Below are 22,477 nucleotides of genomic sequence, written 5' to 3'. Positions count from 1 at the left end.
CAAACTTGGGGTCATTATTTTTCAAGAAAAGAAGTCATAAAATAATCTGGGTGACTCACAAGTGATTGTGAAAAATTACAAAGTTTAATTTTTGCATTCTACTAGAGCCACTGTGCATGATCTTATACAGGGTCAAGGTGCAGCACCTCAGTTCATACACTGTCTGAAATAAACTTCCCAACCCCGTGAACCACGGTCACCCCACTGTGTAGCTATGAGTTTCACCATTGCACCATTTACTCCATGATGCATTATTAGCACAAAACATGAAACCCCTGTTTCTGTTCCTACATGCAATTCCAGTGTTTCCAAATCGCTGTGCTGTGGCACAGAGGTGTGCCGTGGAAGAATGTCTGGTTTCACCTGATTGGTACTCTAAGCAACCGGCAGTGAGTAACGGACAGAACAATTACATTCTCTTCCACTAGAGGGCAGTACAACTTCTTGCTCCAATTAAATGTATTGCTAACTGCTGGTGAAACAGAAGATGAAGAAGAAATTATATAGTCATGCGCGAGTGAGACAACGCAGTGCAAAATAGCAATAGATTAAAAAAAGAATTTTAAAGTAGTCATTCTAACCTGGGTGCTGGAGAAAATTTCGAGCCAGATTGTTGTTTGATGGTGTGCCATGTGATTTGACATTGTTTTATGGTGTGGGATCTGAAAATCCTGGATTCTAGTCTCTACTTCTCATGCGCTATTTTGCTTTCTGCCTAGGTCAGTCATTACTAAACCCCTCACCTCTGCCCTCTGGTCCCGTTCGCTTTCAGCTTAATCTTTCCCCATACATAGTCTCATCTCAGTCCCATGTCTACTCTGGGACATGGGGATATGGTTCCCAATGGGATTTCTAACCTCTGTAACCCTATGCTCTATCTTTAAGCTCTCCATCATCTCCCTTTCATCATCTTCTTATACTCTCACTGTCCACTGTACATGCTTCATCCCTCATCAGCTATCTGTCTTGCAACCTTTTAAAACTCTACCAAAGCTCTATAACACATAAAGAAAGTTGGCCCAACTGGATAAGTTATGGGTGCTGAATACTTTCTTTACACTTTGCAATTAATTGAAATTTAAATTCCATTCAAGATTCTAATAAGATACTAAGTGTAAATCTCAAAAATGCTTCAAGCTAGTGGAGCCTTTCTGATTAATAAAAGACCAGAGAGGAAGGATTTATATGATCAAGCATACAGTAGGGAAAGTTCTCATCAGATGAAGTGGTGCTAATCCCATGAGCATCTCTAAGTCATTTAAAAAAATCACTCAAAACATCATCTTCCTCTTTCTTGCAGATGTGGAGGGAAGCCTTGAGCGAGGTTATTGCCTTTTGGGTTTTTTTAACCTCACTCTTTTCCACACCGGTCATATCTCACGCTGCTCACAGACGTCGCTGTGTATGATCATGCCACGTCCACACAGGTTGGAGCCCTCATTATCAACACAAGAGCATTACCGGATGCAAAGCCGGTGGCGATGTGCGATGCCTTGACTGACTCACCAATCCTGCTTATCTCAGCACCAACAAGAATTAATGAGTCTCGGGAGCTGACGCTGAAAGACAGGGTAGCGGTCATGTCCGGTTAGGGGCTCTGTTGGCTCTCAGGTGACTGTTTCCTCGCGGCTGCGTGCAGCGGGGCTAGGGGAGGGTCTGTGCTGACGGACGTGGGTTACTGACCTGGTAGCCTGGCTGCCCCTGTGTGGGTCCGGGATGGGCGTGAGGTTCTGGGGGCGCTCCGTCTCTGGGCTGGGACCCGGACCGGGCCTCGGGGGCTTGGGTCCTGGTTGGTGTGTTGCCGGGGTTGTGGGCGGGTGGGTGCATGGGGGCCCAGCCCTGGAGCAGGGTGCCGCCGGTGCGTCGAGCCACCTGGGGGGCTCTTCAACTGGTGGGGGAGATTGTCACATCTTGCAGGAGCTTTCCTCTCCTCAGGAGCTCCCTCTGCAGGAGGGGGAGATACAGGAGAGGTGGAGGAAGATCTCAGCCTGGGTGTTTATTGTCTTATGTAGTCTGGAAGATGAGTGGATGGTGGGGTGGGTGCAGTTTTCTCTGTGGTGGGGTTGGGTGGACTGTCCCGGGCTCTGTGGGGCCGGGCGGCGCTGCTGCACTGGGCCCGGTCTGGATGGGCCTGGGCCCCCTTTCCCTGGCGGGTCGCGGAGTATGGGGGTGCCTACTGGGTTCAGCGGGGGAGCTGGCCCCAGGGAGGGGTCACTTGCCCCTCCCTTCCTTCCCTCCCCATCTCCAGCTGCCTCCCTCTTCCCGCTCCACCACAACCACCCACACATGCAGGGCCTTGGAGTAGGGGTATGTCACCAGGGTGCAGAGGAGGCTACCCCCCCCCCCCCCTCTGTCCCCTTCTGGCTGCCTCTGCCTCAATTTTATCCCACAACTTAGACATTCACATTACTCACACTCTCATTACACATACATATAGGATCTTGGGGGTGGGCACGATACACGGAGTCCAAAGTACCATCAGGGTGTACACCCCACCCCTGGCATCGTTGCCCACCTCTCAATTTTAAATACACGTAGACATTGAGGGCTAGCAGGAGGGACCATGCGCTTACCTGCTGCTCTCTGGCAGGTAGCTCCAAGCCCTCCTGGGTTTTAAATGCACCTTAGAACACACATGCATCAACATTACAATGAGCGGGTGGAGGGAGGTTTGGAGTCTTCTCTCACCCCCATTCTCTGCGACCTGCTGGAGCAGGGGGGCTAGGACTAGGAGGAGGAGTTGGCCGTCCGACTGCGGTCTGGAGTGTGGAGCCTTCCTGCTGCTGCGGAGTCGGGGTGGTCTGCCTCCCCCCACCGCAGGGAAAAGGGAAACACCACCTGGGTCTGGGTGCAGTTCCCCCCTCCAGGGGCGGGGGCACCTAGACCCGGTTTGTAGAGTACGCTTGGGGAGTGTGATCGTGTGTACAACGTCTCTTTATGTCTGTCTCCACGTTGGTTGAGTGTGGAGTAAGTGCATATGAGAGCATGAGGGTGGGAATGGATGTTTGTATCTGTGTGTGCCTGTATGTCTGTGTCTATATGTCAGGTTGGGTGTCAGGCGCCACCTCTCTGGGGACATCTCAGGCCCTCCAAGGTTTGGAGGCCTATCTCCCCCCACCACCACTTCCCCTGCCAGTGGTGGACTCCCTCAGACATCGGTGCGTTGGTGGTTCTTTGTGTCTGGGGATGGGCGTCCAGGTACACACCGGCTCACTCCTTGGCGGCCTGGAGCCTGGGGCTCGCTCGGGCCACTTCGGAGGTGGGGTGCCCCCGGCCTCTCGGCCTGGGGCTCGGTCACTCAGGTGCAGCTGGCTGCCGGCGGAGCTCACGGGCGCGTCACTGCAACTCCCCCTGGCTTCTGCTCCGCGGCTGCTGAGTGAGCCCTCATCTGGGACTCTCCTCAGCTCTTTCCGGGACAGTGGCGCAGCTGCCCCTCTGTTGGTCTTCCTTGGTCTCTTGTGTTCTGGGGGCCTCTGGATGTCTGGAGTTTTGATCTCCTCCACACCTGCTTCATGCCCTGGAGGACGGGGCTGTGGCCCCCCCACACCCTCTAGCAGATTATTACATGAAGGAACCTTTTAAAAAACAAAAAACAAGCGCGTCCATGCTCACAGGTGTACACACGGGTGATCACACCCACAAACTACACCCTTTTTGGCTCCTACCTCAAAGCACACTGTGTTCTGTTGATCTTATGTGCTGCACAATAATGTTTAACATTTAGTATTTACTGTCATATTCCCATATATCATTGTGATGTTGTTTATTCTATTACTCTTGTTCTCTTCTGCTTGCTTTCTTTTTTCTTTCCCAGCAGGTGATCCAGGTGATTGATATATGCATTTTTTTTTTCTCTGCCCGTTCTGTTGGTTTTTGTCTTTTGCCCTTCTCCCCCGTCCCTCTTCTCAGCTGTTTCTCTTTCCCTCTTTCTTTCTCCCCTTCTTTCTCCCAGTCAAGTCTGTCCCGTATTCAGTAATTGAAAATAAAATTAAAAAAAAAAAAAAAAAGCCAGAAGACAGAGGGGGAAAGACGAGCCTCCTTGTTATCCTGAATCACCAATGTGGAGCGAACTGAAGGACACAATATGTCCCGGTGTCGTCTAGGAATAGCATTTCTGCTTAGAGCAGTTCCAGAAAGCACAAGTTGTAATCCGGAGAAGTTTTGGACAGTCGATGCCAAAAACGTCAAGATTAGTGTTATATTAGTGGCACTAAGTAGGTACTTGATCTTCAATTACAGGTTAAGATGAAAATGTTTTAGAAGGTTTCTTCTGCGGTATGAAATTTAAAAATAAAAACAAAAGTCTGCAAGTTTTATCACCCTGCGTGCAGAGCTGGGGCTTAAAAGTGTCCAATTTCAGTTGCTTGAGCTGGAAAACGGAGAAAGCGATGTAAGCGCTTGAGTGCTGGTTTGAACACTTTTCAGCAACACAGTTTAGGTAATTACATATCAGACAATAAAGTTTGCTTTCCACTCTTGTGACATTAAAAACTGCACTAATGGAGCTACAAAAACTTGCAGCCTAACGTAATCAAAATCTAATTAGTTATAGACACACCAGCACAAACAACACTACATCTGCAGTTTGTAGCTTGACCTTCCATTTATTTAATTATTTGGATTTGTTGCGTTCTAAATACAAGCCCTTGAAAACAGTTTATCTAACAGAGGTTTAGACACTGGTAGAAGATGGAGGAGGAGGTATGGAAAGAAACACCTGAGGCATGAGAATCTGCATCAGAAATTGCGTCTCTTTTTGGAGTCACAACCCAGTCAACATGGTTGAATCAGCACTGGTATACTATGAATCTGTCAATTATGGTATTTCCATACATCTGTATGGTAGTTCAGGCAGTAGGGAGTAAAGACGTTACTGTCACCTCACAGCAAGCAAGTGTAGGTTCAAATCTCGGGTTGGCGTCCCCACTGTAGAGGTTTTTACAGTGTTCTCTTACCTTATAGCAGCTGGGGTAGGCTGGTCTAACCCCGAATTGGATAAGAAAGAAAATGGAAGGATGAATGGACACATTTAAATTTCATCTCATTTGTCACATGGTAAACTTCCTTGTCTGGGCTGGTCACAGCTGTTGTTTCTCTGCCTGCTGATATCAGCACTATAAACCTGCAGTTCAAGTCCCTTTGGCTTGATCAGTTTACCCAGTGGGATAAAAAAAAACAGCCATTAAATCGAAAGGTCACCAGTCACCAAAAATACTCCAACCTTTTAGAGTTGTTTTAGATTCTTTCTTAATTTAGGACCTTGTAGATCATGTTTATTAGCAGCCTCGCCATGACCAAACAAGTTTTTCACGGCTCGTTTTAGTATTATTTAATTTTTTCATTTGTGTGAAAGACCAAGACATTTTGTAATCAGTTTAGTAGTGGACAGTCCCCTCACAGTTCAGTTGTTTACCTTGCTTCTCCAAGTAGTTTGTCAAACTGTAGTCAGTAACTACAATCCAGCGTGCTACAGATGGAGCACAGGATGACAGGCTCACTGCAGATGCAGCTATTACTTATTTGCCACAAAGTATTTGACAGTGGAAATATATTTAAAGGGAGTGGAGCTAAAACAGTTTATTTCAGATAGGATGACTAAAGGAGCTGCACCAACACCCAGTTGTAAATAAGGATTATTTTTAAATGTGAATCATGCAAAGCTACTCTAGAATAGAGTACAAGAACACTTATGTGGGGCTTAAAATGAACACGTAATGAATTGCGGGATGATCTCTCTACAGGTACAGGAGCTGGTAGAGGACATAAAGCACTCTCTGGACCTCCGGCTGCAGGAACTTGACTGGATGGATGAAGCCACCAAGGATGCTGCTAGAGCAAAGGTTTGGAGCACTAACTGAGCCTCTGCATCACAAACACGACTTCTGCTAGATCCAATTAGTTTTTGAAAAGGATTCAATTATTTCTTTGCGATTCTTTTCTTTCCGGGACTTTGACTGATTGCTTGTTAGATAGAAGTGTGTGATAGAATACATCTAGGGCTTGACATTGAGAAGTGAGGATTGCCTAATCCGGATCTCTCTGTAGTGCTGATTTAGGGTCTGCACTGGAAGATATCCCTTCTAATACTTTTACAATCTGAAGTTATAATCCTTTTAGAGGGCCATGCTGAATATAAAGAGCTTCCCTGTAATCCTATTACATTGGGTTTGCTTGATTAGCAGATGCTTTTGTGTGTGTGTGTGTGTGTGTGTGTGTGTGTGTGTGTGCGTGCGTGCGTGCGTGCGTGCGTGCGTGTAGATGTGTGTGTGTGTGCGTGCGTGCGTGCGTGCGTGTAGATGTGTGTGTGTGTGCTTGCGTGCTCTGTCAGGGCCTGTGTCCTAAACTAAGTGTGTATGGGTGCTTATTAGTTGCTGTGGGGTGTTTGGTTGTTTGCTCCCCACTTTTTCTTCCCTTCAGCTGTCATTTTCTTTCTCTTCTCACCCAGCTGAAGCACATGATAGTGATGACAGGATACCCAGACTTCCTGCTCGAACCTGAGCTCATTGATCAAGAATATGAAGTGAGTCATCATCATCATCTTTTTCACTCTGCAGCATGCGGTCATCCTTACCACACTTATGCTAATCCAGTTGCCCAGCAGCCTGCTCTACCTCACTCTGTCTTTGTCTTTACAGTTGTTTTTCTATGACACATTATTATGGTATAATTTAGCATAGTAAAGTGCATGTTTATCTTTTTATTTAACATGCAAAATTTCGGTTATTTACTAAATAACAACATAATTTTTAGTTTCAAACAAGTTTTTGACAGGATTCTAAAATATTAACCCTTCTTTTTTTATAACATGCGGTCTGATAAATTTGTTAAGCACTTTGTTAAGCATTATTTTTTATACCAGACTGTAATTATGGATTGTATTGTTGTTTATTTAGATACTTTAACACGGGAGTCTATGGGGACTCGCTCCGTTGAAGTGTCCTTTTAGAGAAACTGCAGTTTTTGGCTTCAGTGTTGGCTTCATTTTTCAGCCCCAGAGTTTTTGAGTTCCTCATCACTTCACATGTGTGAAAGACTTTGTCCACACTATTGTGTGTTCACTTAAAGTAACATCGCTAATGCAAAAATAAAAATAAAAATTAAGCTTTTGAAGAATTCCTTCCTTAAGTAATGTGTTACAATTTAGGATGTCATCAGCAGATAGTGAGCTTAGCATAGGCAACAGCAAGGGGAATAGGAAAGAGCTAGCCTGCTTAATCCAAAGGTAACCAAACTGATTGTCTCCTTTAACGCTCATTAGTATGGTTTATCTTTGTTTTTGTATAGACTAAAACACCAAAATATATGTCAACAATTTCATCCATTATTGAAGTAAGTGAAAGTTCTGTTCCTCAGTCTGCTACCATCATTTTCAACAGATGTGCATTTTTGTCACAAACTCACAGAAGCTCATCTAGCCCTGTGAGACTCAACAAGCAAAAAAAGCAAGCATGAGCAATGGTGTGTTTATTGCCAGTGTAAAGGATGGAGATGTTACAAAGCAAGATACATTACATTTTTTTGCCAAGCGAACAGAATCGGTCTGTGTACAATAAACTACTGCAAGTGCATTTTAATGTCAGGACTGAGGCGCCACTGCAGGAGGAGCAGTACTGCCATGTACTGGAACAAAAATAAGATCCTCCTAGTCAACGCAGACTACCACTATTTATTCATTTTATTTGCCACTATTCGTACAACTTAATTACCCCACAGCATGGCAGACTTTCACAAACAATATAGAAATATTTTACAAATGAAGTTCGGCACAAAGACTGGACTCAGGAAGGAAGAGCACATCTGAAGCTTTAATTAGCAAGTTGCAGTTGAAATGTTTAATCTTTAGAAAACAGCCATTTCCTGGCATCTGGGACATAAAATGGGACTGTGTAATTTTTACGTTTTTGTTGTTGTTTTTTGCCAAATTCAATAATGTAAAACATTTTTATTGACTGAGGTGTTATAGTGTTTGTAGAAAAGCTTGACCTGTTGCATAAAGCTATAGACAGGTGACAAAGGACACGAAGGAAACTGGCCCACAAAATGCTGCCATGTTGGTTCTTTAGAGCTAGAATTGACCATATTTGTGTGCGTATGTGTATGCAAGCTACAACCATAAACTGAATCACAAAAACAAATAAACAAATAGAATTTTATTCACCACAGTGAGAGAACTAATTAATCCCATTAAAATGTTACTAAAGTCTTCAACAGCTTAAAGTGGAGAGGTTTGGGTTTGCAACTGAATAGTTAAATTTGCATGGGACACTTCCTACATAATAATAATAATAACAATAATAATAAAAATAAATAAATAATACATCTTATTCATAGTCACATTTCGGGACACTCAACGACACTTTATAAGTAATGAAATACCAAAAACCAAAATGACAGCTAGAAAACACCTTAGAAATAAAAGTTGATACATCTCAGAATTGAATAGTCAATAATTCATTAAAAAATAGAATACGCAAACTTAAAATGATGTGTTTTAGGAGTGGCTTTAAAGTTAAGGAGAGAATCAATATTGCAAATGTGAGTTCCAAAGACGAGAGGCCACTCGGCTGAAATCTGTTTGGCCCATGGAAGTCAGAAGGAGTCAGGTGGCATAATGAGAGGTTATATAACAGAGGGGGAGGATATCAGAAACATAAAGGAGTGGTGATGATTAGGTCAGATCAGCGAGATACAGAAGTGCAAGATTATGGAAAAACGTGAAGGTAAGGCATGGAATCGCAGCATTAATTTCGGTATTTTATAGGTGAAGCTGTTGGAGGACAGAGGTAATAATGGTCTGTGGAATTGGTTCTGGTAATGACAAAAGCAGCTGAACCAATGTTCATCCTGTTAAAGTATATGTAGAAGTTTGTGTGGCAAACTAGAGAGGATACAATTACAGTAATCAATACAAGATGTAACCAGCACATATACGAAAATAGCAGTACTGTTAGCTATAAGGGATGATACTTGATTAATATTATGCATGTGCTATTGAAAACAACACCTAAACTCTTAACCGATTGAAGAATTTGAACATTTTATTGTCAGTGCTCAACCGGTCCTTCTCTGGATGCACAGCATCTGGACATTTATGTGATTTTCAGATCTGTCTCATACTTTTTTGAGCTTGTTATCAGCTGCTAACTCACAAATTTTCCCCTTCTAACGGTACGTTTTGATTGCCACTGGTGAACAGCTGCACAGTCATGACTGTGTTTGATAGACCCTGTATTTCATCATAGAAATACAAGTGATCAGTGGCCATTTTCTCTAAAGAGACGAGATTTCAGCTTTCTTCTTCAGCTATTTGTCTAAAAAGGGCTTAATAGACTAGTAGTTTACACATTCACCTAACACTGCCTGATTCAACCGTGGGAAGAGACACAAATTCTTTAGGGTTTGCATCAGAAAGGGCACCTGGCATTATAGTCAAACCTGTAGCACTGCCCACTGTGGAAACCCAAAAGTAGCTTTTGTGTCTTATGTCACAAATGGTAAAAGATGGAAGAATCTGATGGGCATGTTTCCAAAAATGTGATTTTATTATTGATTCATAATGTAATGAAAGTGTTCTCATTCTGACTCATTTCATATGTTTGCTGTGCAGTTCGACGTGGACGAGAAGGCCTACTTCAAGAACATCCTCAACAGCATCAAGTTCAACATCAAGCTGTCTGTCAGGAAAATTCACGAAAAAGTGGACAAAACAGCGTGAGTGTCACAATTTCACTAGCACAGACACTGAGCTGCACCGGTTCACTGACAAGCACTGCGAGCAATTAAACAAGGCTCTCAGTGGATGCTGCAGTTCACCGACCGAGAGTGTGTTTCCGACATGGCAGACATCCTGTACATGTGTCCCCATGAATCCCTTTCTAGTTGGACACATTTGTTGACGTGCCTGTAAATTAAAGCAACAGATACCAGTCGACGCACACAGCTGCAGAAAATCCATTTGATTTACTTATCTGCAGCAGCCAGGCAGGAGAAAAGTGCTGTGGGACATGCAACTCATTTTTCTAAAATACAGCCCCGTATGCCTGAATTGAATGCCTCTCTGCTATGACAACACATTACAGTCACATTAGTATTCCAAGGTGCTCAAAACAACTGTATCATTAGCCAACACTCAACGCCCTGAAGAGTTAAATCACACACTCCCTCCTCGCCTTATCATCCAAAAAGTGAACCTTTCATCACTCACTCGGTCTTGTCGCGGTGAAATAAAAAAGGAAGAAAGAAAGAAATACTACTTATTTTCATTGTGTTTGTCTCCCCTCAATCTCTGTGCAGTCCACACGCAGCCATCATTCTCTCACTCCTAGAACAAGGGCATCTCACACTTTCAGCGTTAGTCATTTGTGGGATTTCGTGACAATCGATTGGACTGGCTTTAAGTGGATTACCATAAAGGAACTGTCCGTGTTTTCATATGCAGAAAGGAGCTTTAGCCGTGGGACCCCACACACTGAATACTTCTCACCAGGGGGTTTAGAGAGAGACACACACACACAGAGGTGTTTTTGGATTCTGTTCCAGATCTGGGTGTGTTTTCAGTGGTGATTTCAGTGTGTGTGTGTGTGTGTGTGTGTGTGTGTGTGTGTGTGTGTGTGAGAGAGAGAGAGAGAGAGGAATCCCTTCTGTAAAACCCTGTTTGTTTGACTGTTTTTTTTCTCCTCAGGTGGCTTCTCCCCCCACAGGCGCTTAATGCCTACTACCTCCCTAACAAGAACCAAATGGGTGAGTGTGTGCCTTAACAGTGTATGTGCTGATATTTCTGTATTCTCTGTCATCTGTTTCCTCACACACACACACACACACACACACACACACACACACACACACACACACACACACACACACAGACAAACGCAATCCTTCCTCCATTTCCATTCTGTAATTAGTTACACACAATTACACCATGTTGCCGTCTGTTTCCAACAAGCCAAATACGATGGCCGCGAGAAGAAGGGAGGGGGGAAAAAATCCACCTCCTCATATCATATTCCCTCTCATCGCTCACTTTCTACTTCGATCTCCACCTCACATACCTAATACCCCCCTGGAGGAAAAACAAGCAGTAACACCTTCCCGAGTTTTAACAAATCTAGCCTTGCCGTGTCACCCCTCCCTCCCCCTCATTTTCTCCCAAGATTGGCCCGCTGCTGGCGTCTGCCTGCCTGCTGGATTAAATCTCTTGCAGAAAAATCAATGGCCCGCTCGCAAGCTGATGCTGGAGGACAGGAGGATTCAGACAAACACAGTCATCAGGACCTAGACAAATTTTTGATTTCTCTTTCTTATTGCTCCGCTTAATCCAGTCCGCCGTCAGCTCTTCCTCTTCTTCCCCAGTATTTCTTTTCATCCAGTTTGCTCTTCTATCAAAAATAACGTTGGCCTTTTTAATTGCACGTGTGACTCTTTGGCTTCCTTTACGCCGCATGGAGACAGATCAGCGGTTTAATTAAAAGTTCCTATTTAACACTCGTATATACACTGGTGTTCAAAGAAAATTGTAATTGCCATCCTAAGTGTATGCTAATGTTTCTCACAGATTGCATCAGATAAGATTGACATACGTAGGTGATGATGTAATATTGCATCAGCTGCTTCTTTGAGCCACATAAGCTCACAAAGGGTTGCAGTCATCGGCAGTGAACTTTTCATTTTGTTTTCCATTAACCACAGCAGTTTGGGAGCTTCTGACACCACTTCAGTTGTATTGACGTGGAAATGTTATGCTTAGCAAAACTGTTGTGTAAAGGTTGTAAAACTGATTAATTGCAAGATATATTTAAGAACACTGTTTATAGGGCCTGTTATTGAATTCAATAAGTCTTTTGTTTAAAGTACTATTTTGGTGCTAGTCAAAAACGTATAACTTACTCTCCAGAAAGGTGGTGATAGTGTTCCACGCAATCAAGGTTGACTGACCATCGTTTCTTGGTTGATCGAAAGGTCCAAAATGAAAGTTATGCTCATGTACCACCAGCACCTGCTTGATGTCTTTCTTGAACTTTCTGAGCAAAGGAATTTTTTTGATGCAAGAATTGCACATCTTTTTAATGTTTGAACAAAATAAATCAAACAAATGTTATTGCTTAAGAAAAGATTCCACAGCCTACCAGTCTCTACTAGGTCATAAGGATGGCAGTTACTGGATGTAATCATGATAAATAAGATACCAAAAAATTATTCAAATAATGATGATAAACTACATGAAGACTGCTCTGTCTGCACACTGCTGAGAAAGGATATGCAGAGTTGTTTGAATCTGATCCTCATGCGGAAATGTGCCTAAAAACCTGAAAGTTCCATTCTGCCTGGTTTTAATTAAATACTAGATTATTATTGAAGAGCAGGGACTAATCCAACCACATCCAACCACCAGCTGAAGAGTTTCAGGACGGACCCAAAGTTTTGGCACAGTTTTGGCTCATCCACCCATCTCAATGACACATTCTTTCAATCCAAATAAATAAATGTTCCAACAATCACAAATCCCACAGCCAAAACACGTTTTTCAGCATTAAATTTAGCATTCAACTTCATAATGCAAACCTTAGCATTTGTAGGACTTTTTTAAATATTCTCCAAAATTTTGTGCTGTGAAAGAGGAACAATACACATCCAATAAGGCCAGCCACAAAAAATATTAATGTCCCCAGCTTTCAGTCTCAAAACTCACACTTTGCCTCTTCATTAAATGCTGACAGTGCCCTTTTCACACTAAAAGAGATTCTGGTTCTGGTGTAGAGCGTTAGTAAATCTGGCCCGTGAACTTTTTTTTCAGTTGACTTCTTTAAATATTTGTAGGGAGCTACCCATGCAGCCAAGACACATGCAGCCAATCAAGATATTTTTAAAGTGAGCCAATAGATTAGCAGCATTTAAGAGTGTTAGCCAAATTATAGAATTGAACACAAGCTGTGGAGCTCCACAAATCACTTTGATGTAGTTTTGCTTTTCCTCTCACAGATTTGTACTGTAAAAAAATCCAATCTCTGGCAAAATGCAGCAATTAAACTTTGTAAGTGTGTAAAATTAATGTCTGGCTCTTAAACTGCTATTTATTAATGTTGACTTTAATAAATAGCAAGCAATACATGGTATACAGAAATTTTAAACATGTGACACAGTTATTAAGTTCAATACGCAGATAGGTCAGGCTCTCATGGTAAATAATGTTTTGTGTTATTCTGCTCATAGTACAAGTCAACTGTAACACAGATTTCAGGTTTACACAGTGGAGTAGTTTATAATAACGCAGTCCACCTCGGGAGGAATCCTGCACTCATCCTGAGCTGTCAGATAGATTTGTAGCTCTGACGTTAACTCTGTGAAAAGCTGTAGGAGTCCAGACCAGTGAGTGTGTAAGGGAGAGAGATGGCATCAAAGTTAAAGAAAGAGCAGGAAACTATAGGAAACTATCCTACAGGAAAAAATGAGAAAGAGAGAGAAGACAGTGCCAGGGAGGAGAGAGGTGTAAGCAGTATGTAACTGATGAAGATGGTAAATCGCATTACTTCATGTTCTCAACTAAGTCTGTAATTAAACAAATAGCGCTACACCTGTGGCTGTGATATATTAACTGGCATCTGCAGACTACTTGTTTATCTAGGAGAGACAGTTGTCTTTATGCACAAAATAACAATATTGTTGTCGAGAGTAATACTAAAAATAAAATGTTTTGGAATCCAGGGTTCCTGCTGCTTTGTGGGGATTTTGAACAATAAAATTGAGAAAGATATTGTTTATTAGGTGGGCAAACCTAACCTTAAAGTAACCTTGTTAACAAAACAACTTTTCTTAATAGGTTTATATTTAGAAAGGGATCTATTTTTAGCTTATCCTTCTAAAGGACCAATAGCTTATGGTGATTGTGCACCCATCAATAGTTCACAAGAATCGTTACTCCTCCTACAGTATTGGTCAGATTTGCACACAGTGATCACCTGGTCATCACCCAAATTGTCCTCAATGCCAGGGACATATTTTCTCTTCTACAGGTGCTTTTTCATTTTCACAAGAATCAATACTCTTCATACAGTATTGGTCAGATTTTTGTAAAGTCAGATGAAGTAGTCCTGGATATGATTGTTTGCGAGCCTTTGACCACTCAGTGGATTAACGCTCTCTCCAGCCAATGACAACAACGCTTATCACTTTCTTTTTGTACTTTCAGGACCTTTAGAGAACACAGACAACATGACGCTTAACATCCTGTAAACAGCCTGTCAAACACAATCTGATACATCAAGATTTAAGGCTGGATTAAATTCAAAGATTGACAGCTCCAAAGGGCGCCAGGAGCTGCCATTTGAAATCTCTTTTGGACTTCTAGAGATGACAGTGTTTTTAACAAACTGAATGTTTTTTGAAGAGTGTATGAAAATGTGGAAAAGTTCAAGAGATTAGAGACTTTGGTGAATCCAGTTTATTTTCTGGTAGAGGCAACAACTTGCTTCTAATGAGACTGGTTTCTACATTGCTTCTGCGGGTTTGCTCAGATTTTACAGCTGTGGTCAGATGTTTACATGCATTCATCACAGGCATAAATATCCTGTGTCCTCTGTGGATTAGAGAAAATCCTAAATAAATGCAAACTTGTGCATCCAAATCTTGTTTTTTGAAGCCATCTGTGTTCTACAGTTAATAATGATTTTATGCAAACTTATTATCACAGCTGTACATTTGGGCAAATAGAGGTAGTTTCTGTAACTGTCCTCTGCAGCAACTGTATTATTAGGTTCTAGATCAGGGCTGTCAAACTCACTTTACATCGTGAGCAACATCTACCTCACTTTGATCTTTAACGGGGCAGATCCATGAAATTGCCCTTTCTGTCAGCGTAAAGAAGTTTAACCACACACTTGGGCCCTGGGATATTTTAATGTAAGAACAAGAAAAAGGCACAAGTCTTTGGGTTTAAATTGTAGAAATAAAGGTGTAAAATTACAAAAAAATCAGATAATTATTGTACACAGTAATTGTTATTGAATTACAATAATAATTTTTTAATTCACAGAAAATATCTTGTTTGTTTTGTTTTATTTTTTTTTACTGTCGACACATTGTTAAAAATAGACATTTCAATAGCAAATTGTGAAAAAAGGAACTCTCAATTGTTCATTTTTTACTCAGTTACTTTAGTGTTGTATGAATGTTCACGGAGGACAAATCAGTATGAAAAGTTGTAAAACTTATGGACATGTATGACTGTCGAGGAAGCTGTTGAGAGTGGCAAATTAGAGTTTCTGCTGTTCTAGATAGTTCTGTGTATTGACATATTTATATTAATACCCTGGGCATGGCAGGTATAAAGGTTCAGTGTTTTCCATTTCCTTCAAGCAGTTTTTCTTTCTAAACGAGTCTCTATTCTATCAAGTGGCTAATTAGCACATTTTAGGGTTTAGCTTTTGGTTTTAGCATATCAGAATTTTAAATGACTGCCTTCGTGTTGCTTTTTTTTATCTCTTACAGTCTTTCCTGCTGGAATCCTTCAACCCACTCTTTACAACCCAGAGTTTCCACAGTAAGTAGCTCTCTTATGCTTTCTGCCTTTTCCCTGCTGCTGTCTGCAGGGAGCCAACAACATCCCCACGGCCACAACAAGGTCATTGAAGCCTGCGTTACTCCGGGAAGCCTCTGCTTCCCCTCCAGTCCCACCACACCTGATTAAACCAATTTAACTACCCACCAAGAGCTCAATTACTGAACAAGGTCCCGCTAATGGAACAGGTGTCATTTAGAGGTCACCTAAATTTGAGCCCATTGAGTAATATGATGGTGCATGAAAGCAGACAGCCTCCCCGTCTCTCTCTATAAGTCCTTTTTTCTCAGTTGTTTTTAAAATTATGAAGTTGCATTTTTCTTAAAGGATCAGGCAGTTTTGTATGTTTTAGACAGTTAAAAATTAATACTGTATATTTAATGATTTTCGGCTTTTCAAATGTATCTTGCTGCAGATAGTTTATCAGAACATACCAAGAGTTCATGGAATACCTCACTTCCTTTCGAGCCACCACTTTTTTTCTACTCTACTGTAGGATAATCTATTTAAAGCTTTAGTCACACAGATGTTAACAGATCGTTCGAAACATAATGAGTTGTTATGGCCACAAGGTAAAGCAGGTTTTCGTGATTTATAGCAGAAATGTTAAGCTTTATTTCCCGTGTACCCTTATACTGTGACACATACTTTTGACCATGCAGGGAATCAAGAAAATCCAAAATAAATTCAGATTTGGTTTCGAAGTTTTATTTTTTGAAGTCACTAAATATGTGTGCTGCATAATAATCATTCCACCTCCACCAAAGAGATCAAAGAAATCATTAAAATCCCCAAATTACATTGATGTCCATGATGAATTTAAACATGTGACCACAACTGTTCTGACCACAACTCTGCGCATATTAAACATGGCCAAAGTATGAAAAAGTAATGTGTGTTTAGGCGTCATACTGCTCTAAATAGTAAGTTTTCGCCCTTTCTTCTATTCTTGGCTCTATATGATGTCAGACAAAGCAGCTATCATTGACTGTGGTCAGACACACAACTCCTTCTATGAGCATTTAAGCCCCAGCCACCTCCTGGTCTGTCTTTTGTTCAGCCAATCAGAAGAAAATCTATTTTAAAGTTGGAGACACTACAATAGCTTATTACAGTCAGTGGATGGTGTAAAGGCCTGTGGCGGTTTTGAGACAAACAGGAATTACTTTGAACTGCTATTTTAAGCTATTTTACAGACCAAGAATAAAAGCTGAAATGAACATAACAGAATCTAAGTTTGATTTGTTTGGATTAACTAACCAATTAGAAAAAGTTTTGGAATTAAAGAAATATAATTGTTCACGGTGGTGGCAAAGCAGTCAAAAGTAAGCTTTAACTCTCCACAAGTAGTTTTTCATACAGTACTCATGTGAATTAGAACTAAACTATTGCCTGGAAGGAGGGAAATCAATCCAGAGAGTTTCAGTGTGGTCATAAAGAAAGCATTGCAGTGCGGCACTGAGGCAAGAGTGGGTAAACAGCTATTTTTCCACTCAACACTCAACTCTCTTTGTTAACCAAAGCAGCAACTCACTGCCGCCACTACTGAGCAGCATTTCGAGCAGATACATACAATACAGTCCAAGTAGCTACACCTGCTGCATTCATACAGCTCCTCTGAATAAACACACACACACACTCACAAATATGGGCTAATTGGACCTAACGGTTGGTGTGCCCAACATTAGCTAACATTTCTATGTCTTCATTAGGGGTGATCACTACTACTTCCACTACCTGCTCCCATGCATGCTAATCAATATTAATTAATGATTGTAGGAGAGCGAGCGTGTGAGTGTGTGTGCACCTGTCGCCGTGAAGTTATTACTGCAGTAGCCCTAACCTCCCATAAACTCTCCCTATTTCTCTCACACACACACTTACACACACACACACACCGCTCTCCACTATCACGTCAAGTATAATGAAGCTTCAATCAGCCAGTTAGTTTAGCGAGGGAGTTGAGCCCAGTGTGAGGCAGCGTATCGACTAGCTGTCAGAAAGTCATTTTCAGATGTAGCCATGTGAATAGCCCCGAGTCTGCCCTCTCATCGCTCTCCATTTCTGCATGTGCTGCAAAGACACCTCACCCCAGCCAAGGGTGAGGGTGAAGGAGAGGTGAAGCGACCTGCTGCCTTCTGGGAGCAGGGGGCGACAAGAGAGAAATGTATACGAGTTGTGGGCATGTCCCTGTTTTACTTGGTGCTGAATTTTTAAAAATGATGATTTACGTTCACAGTGCAGCTAAAGGTCCCAGCGCTTATTGTTTCCTCACGTCAAGCTAAAATTTGATGTTTTCTAATCAATTGAGCAAGGCAAATGTGATAGATAGCAATCTGAACCAAATTAGATCTCAAGTGCATCTGTTTTTCTTTTTTTACCTAGCTTGACTGAGCAGATTTCCTAAGGAGGACAACGGGACAAGGGAACAGAGAGAAAGGGCTAAATAGCTGACTTTAATGAGACTTTAAATCAATCAAAAGGCACAAAGCCTTGTTCTAAAGTCGCGGGAATGTACATACTGTCCAGACTTTGGACATCTGTAATACCAAGTTCAAACTAGAACATTTTCACCTGAACAGATTTCCAGTTGCACGGAGTTCCATGGGTTGTAAATAAATGGATACAGTGGCACAACCCAGCCTTGGTGCCTGTAGTCTAGAAAGGTTTCTCTAGTGACTGAGCTAAGCGGGAACATGGGGTCAGGGCCAGTGAGCAGTGGACTGCACAACCCAACTGTGTCAAATTCAATTTCCAAATGATACAAAATGGTTATAGCATAACAGTAACACTAGTACTTGACCATTAACATATCCAGTCTCCCCCCCCCCCCCAAGATTTAGCTTCCAGTAGCTTCACACTAAGCTAGGTTTTTCAGGTTTACCACTTATTTAAAAAACAGATATAAAACTACCATCTTCAGCCAAAACAGTATACTTTCCAAAGGACCCACCAACTTTGGTGAGCACCGTTCTCACAATTCAGCTGGAGAACAATAGTGACTACAAAAACAGTGGATGAAGTCAGCAAAATGACAGCAAATCTTAAGTTTTCTACCATTTATCAGTTTGGATTGTGTTCAGTTGCAAACAGTCCAATAAAGAATGTTTATACATATACAGTGTACAGTGTAATATCCAGGGAGCTGTCAATATCAAGAAAGTTTGAGTTTGTGTAAGGTTCATCTTTCTCCTTCCAACTCAGGTCTCTGAATTATGGAGGAATAGGAGCAATTATCGGTCATGAGCTGACACATGGATACGATGACTGGGGTAAGAATCACAAACCTTTCACCCATTACCCACTGCAATAAGATCTGAACATCTATAGTTTTTTTCCCCATTTGTGTTACCATCATTGCATTGATAAGTTCAGTTTTACTGAAAAAGGTTCTGTGATTTATTTTTATATATATAATTTATTACATTTCTATTGGGCAGATGTGCAGCAAAGACTATTTTGAGGCACAATCTTTAACTTTGGTTTCCAGTCAAATGCGCTGCCCTGTGAGATCCACAGAAAAAAAAAGCAAAGCTCCTCTTCCAGATTGTCCACCATCAATTGTAAAAGTACAAATGTAATTTGGCAGGACCGTTTGTTCTGTTGGCTCATGAACAGGATACATCAACCACTATCAACTCCACATCTTTCAGTGTTTTGCCACTAATGGCTTGGGCATGCTGGGCAGATCTTTGGACTGTGAAGGAAAGTTGCAGGTTGTGTTGTCTTCATGCTAACACTCGCCCTTTTGCCCCTCATCTTAGTGATGCAATGGTTCATGTCCCTAGGGGGCCAGTACGACCGCCATGGTAACCTCAAACAGTGGTGGACCGAAGAGTCCTACAAAAAGTTCCAGAAGAAGGCCGAATGTATTGTCAAGCTCTACGATAACTTCACTGTTTATAGTCAGAGGGTGGGCTTTCACACACACACTTTTCGAGTCGCTACTTGTGCATACAATTTTTACAGTAGTACGACATATGTGTTTTTGATTTTAGGTTTATATAGAAAGTTAGTGTCCTTCTGTGATTTGATGCACCTTGATTTGTTAACTCTGATCAATGCTACTTTTGTTGTCTGAGCAGAGCTATGATTACTGTATCTAAAGAAGTGCTCTGCCAATTTTAGAGACAGTATGAATCTGTAACTGACCTAAGTCAGGTCTAAGAAAATAATCTAGAGCCAGTGTATAAGGATTTACAAGTTTTGAATAAAAAAACATCACTAACTATTGAAATGGTAGCAAGACAGTTGACATAAGATTAATGATATCTCAGATGTCAAAAAGTCAAAAACTTGGTTTCTGCTACTTCACTTTTGACCATTTTATTTTTAATCCATGTCTCTCCAGCCTATCAGCTTTAAAGAATACGAACTTTAATGGTCTCGTAACATGTTACTAGGTATATTGCCTTGTGAAACACCTAATATTAATAGCACTTTATTTATGTACTTTTTTCAAATGTAAAGAATCAGACTGACATTTTGAAAACTGCATTTATCCATTTTAACGCGAAGAGTTAAAGATTGATACCACTTTAACATCTGTAATTTAAATATGAAGTTTGGCCTAGCGGATGATTAGCTTACAGTATGTGGCTTAGTTCAAGCTAAGCAAAGGGAAAGAACTGGGTTCATGACTCTCCACACATGTAGGCCACGTAGGAACCAAACAATTATAAAATAACCAAATTAGTGCTCTTTAGAGCTCCTGCATGGGTATTTTTTTTAGTTAGGGATAGCATGACGCTAGCTGCTACCCCACCTTTTTCCAGACATTTGGCTAAGCTTAGCTCAGTTTCCTGGGTTCCTGGAGCCTATAGATACATGCAAAGATATGACAGATAAGATTTATTTTTAATCTCAAGTGATGTAATTGGAACAAAAAATTTACTTCCTAAAAGCAAATATGTTTCTGTGAAATGGTACAAGCTGTAAAAACAAAACCAAAAAAATAAAAAAAATAAAAAACTGTATTTCTACAGCTGAATAACTGCATCCCTTATGTACATGACATACTGTAAAGTGTTTTACGACTTACCTTTGTGTGTAGGTGAACGGCCGTCTGACACTGGGAGAAAACATAGCAGATATGGGAGGGCTGAAACTGTCATACTATGTAAGTTCCGACTGATACGATCATTCTTCAAATTTGGTCACTGTGTGGCTCCGAGAAATCTAGAAATTAGAATTCACTCTTTTAGTAGGCAACCCATGAGTCTCTGCTCTGTCTCAAAATCCGCCTCTCTTTATTCTTCATAACCACTGTGCTTTGTTTGCATTAAAATAAAGAGCAGAAGTGCCCCTGAATCACGATAAAAGACAAACAATTTGATTTGAATTCCTTTTTACTTGAATACTTGCATGTGTGTTTTCTCAGATAGTGGAAAATCCAGGGTGCGGCATAATTAATTTTCATTTTGAGCAGCCCACATTGAAATAAGGAGTGTTTTGTGCACACAGATACAAAAGTTAAAAGGAAGCACATGAAGGCTTTTAAAATAAGTAAATGGTGATACTGAATGCACCAGTAGGGTCATAATTCCTGTTAGTTGAGTCAGCTGGTTAGACTGATGGAAGTAAACATAATGACTGTTTTATTAGAGGTCCTGTTTGGTTTTGGTTCATATTTAAACTTAAAAATATATACTGTTTAAGACACAAGTTGAGCAGCTACCATCACACTCTCCTTCTCTCTCTGCCCAGGCATATCAGAAGTGGGTGAGGGAACATGGTCCAGAGAGACCCCTGCCTGGCCTCAAATACACCCATGAACAGCTGCTCTTTATTGCCTTTGCACAGGTACACCAAAGTCCTCTCCACAGAATTCACACCAGCGTATTTCATTACATTTACATATTAAATCCTTCCGCTGCCCTCCTCAGCTGGAGCTGCAGATCACAGAGGGCAGGTAGGAGCTAATGCTTCTAACATTAGCTGATGGCAGCATTAACTTTTGGAGGGATCCAAAACAGCAAAAGTGTTGACGACAGTACAGTGTCTCTGAGCGCCATACCACCCATGTTCCTCGTAACTGTTATGACTCATCGTTGAAATTCATGGATTAATGTAACAGAGGCAAAATCTAGACACGCTTAATAACGCAACATGCAGTGTTTTAGGACATTTTTCAAAAGCTCTTGCCACAGGGAAGTGATTTGAAAGTCGTGTTATGGGTTTAGATTTGTTTGAAATGTCGTGTGTGTGTGTGTGTGTGTCTGTGTGTGTGTGTGTGTCTGTGTGTGTGTCTGGAGTGAATAACAGGCATAATTTTTCGCCTGAGGCAATTCAACCACCTCAACCAAAATGAATGTGGTCAAGTTTTTGAATCTGCACAGCAGGCCAACAAACAAGCTTTTTCACTTATCAAAGAACTTGTAGCAAATATCAGGCTGCATATAATGTATTTTTAAGGGTTGCTTCTACTTTTTGGTAAACAAAATGACAAAATTATGTTTGTTTCACTCAAAGTGATGTCCTTAAATTGAGTTGCTTAAAAAATTGGATTTGTTTAATTTCATGTGTGTTTAAATAGGACATATAGACCTCACCTCTATACTATCCAGTATTGTCTGATCAGTTCAAATTTTGGCAAGGATTCATTTTATTACCAGTTCTTTGCCAGAAATTGTTAATATTTGACATTACAATATGCTGCCAGATCCCTATAGTAAGTAAAGGATGAATGTAGAACTTCAGTAACCTATTTCATTTAAAGTAAGTATTATAAAATTAACTTGAATTATTGAAAGTTGCTTAGCAGGGTAACGATTCCTCAAGAATCCCACAGGGCCAAATATTTAAAAACATTTCCATGACTATATATTCATTGTATACATTTACGTTTGTATGCATTGCAAAAGCATGAAGATTTGTTAATTTGGGATTCTAAATTGCGATAGGTCTAGTGATGAGTGTTAATCT

General features: G+C 41.2%; 1 protein-coding gene across 3 annotated transcripts in view; it reads left to right on the top strand.

The window, feature by feature from the left end:
- Positions 1 to 22,477, top strand: part of ecel1 (endothelin converting enzyme-like 1) — a 58,320-nt gene that overhangs the window by 32,053 nt on the left and 3,790 nt on the right. For 2 of the 3 annotated variants that reach the window (XM_085479168.1, XM_085479167.1), the window contains exons 9-17: positions 5,742 to 5,840; positions 6,446 to 6,520; positions 9,608 to 9,711; positions 10,682 to 10,740; positions 15,484 to 15,535; positions 18,758 to 18,825; positions 19,318 to 19,466; positions 20,607 to 20,672; positions 21,260 to 21,355. In XM_085479168.1, coding sequence (XP_085335294.1) covers positions 5,742 to 5,840; positions 6,446 to 6,520; positions 9,608 to 9,711; positions 10,682 to 10,740; positions 15,484 to 15,535; positions 18,758 to 18,825; positions 19,318 to 19,466; positions 20,607 to 20,672; positions 21,260 to 21,355 — 768 coding nt within the window. The remainder of the gene's footprint in view (positions 1 to 5,741; positions 5,841 to 6,445; positions 6,521 to 9,607; positions 9,712 to 10,681; positions 10,741 to 15,483; positions 15,536 to 18,757; positions 18,826 to 19,317; positions 19,467 to 20,606; positions 20,673 to 21,259; positions 21,356 to 22,477) is intronic. The other variant, XM_085479169.1, reaches the window with a different exon arrangement.

This window comes from Copadichromis virginalis, linkage group LG14 (genome assembly GCF_057382275.1).
Source record: "Copadichromis virginalis isolate Kocher_CV1m ecotype Utaka linkage group LG14, C_Virginalis_male_GT1.1, whole genome shotgun sequence".
Classification (NCBI taxonomy): domain Eukaryota; kingdom Metazoa; phylum Chordata; class Actinopteri; order Cichliformes; family Cichlidae; genus Copadichromis; species Copadichromis virginalis.
This window is presented reverse-complemented; position numbering and strand designations above follow the sequence as displayed.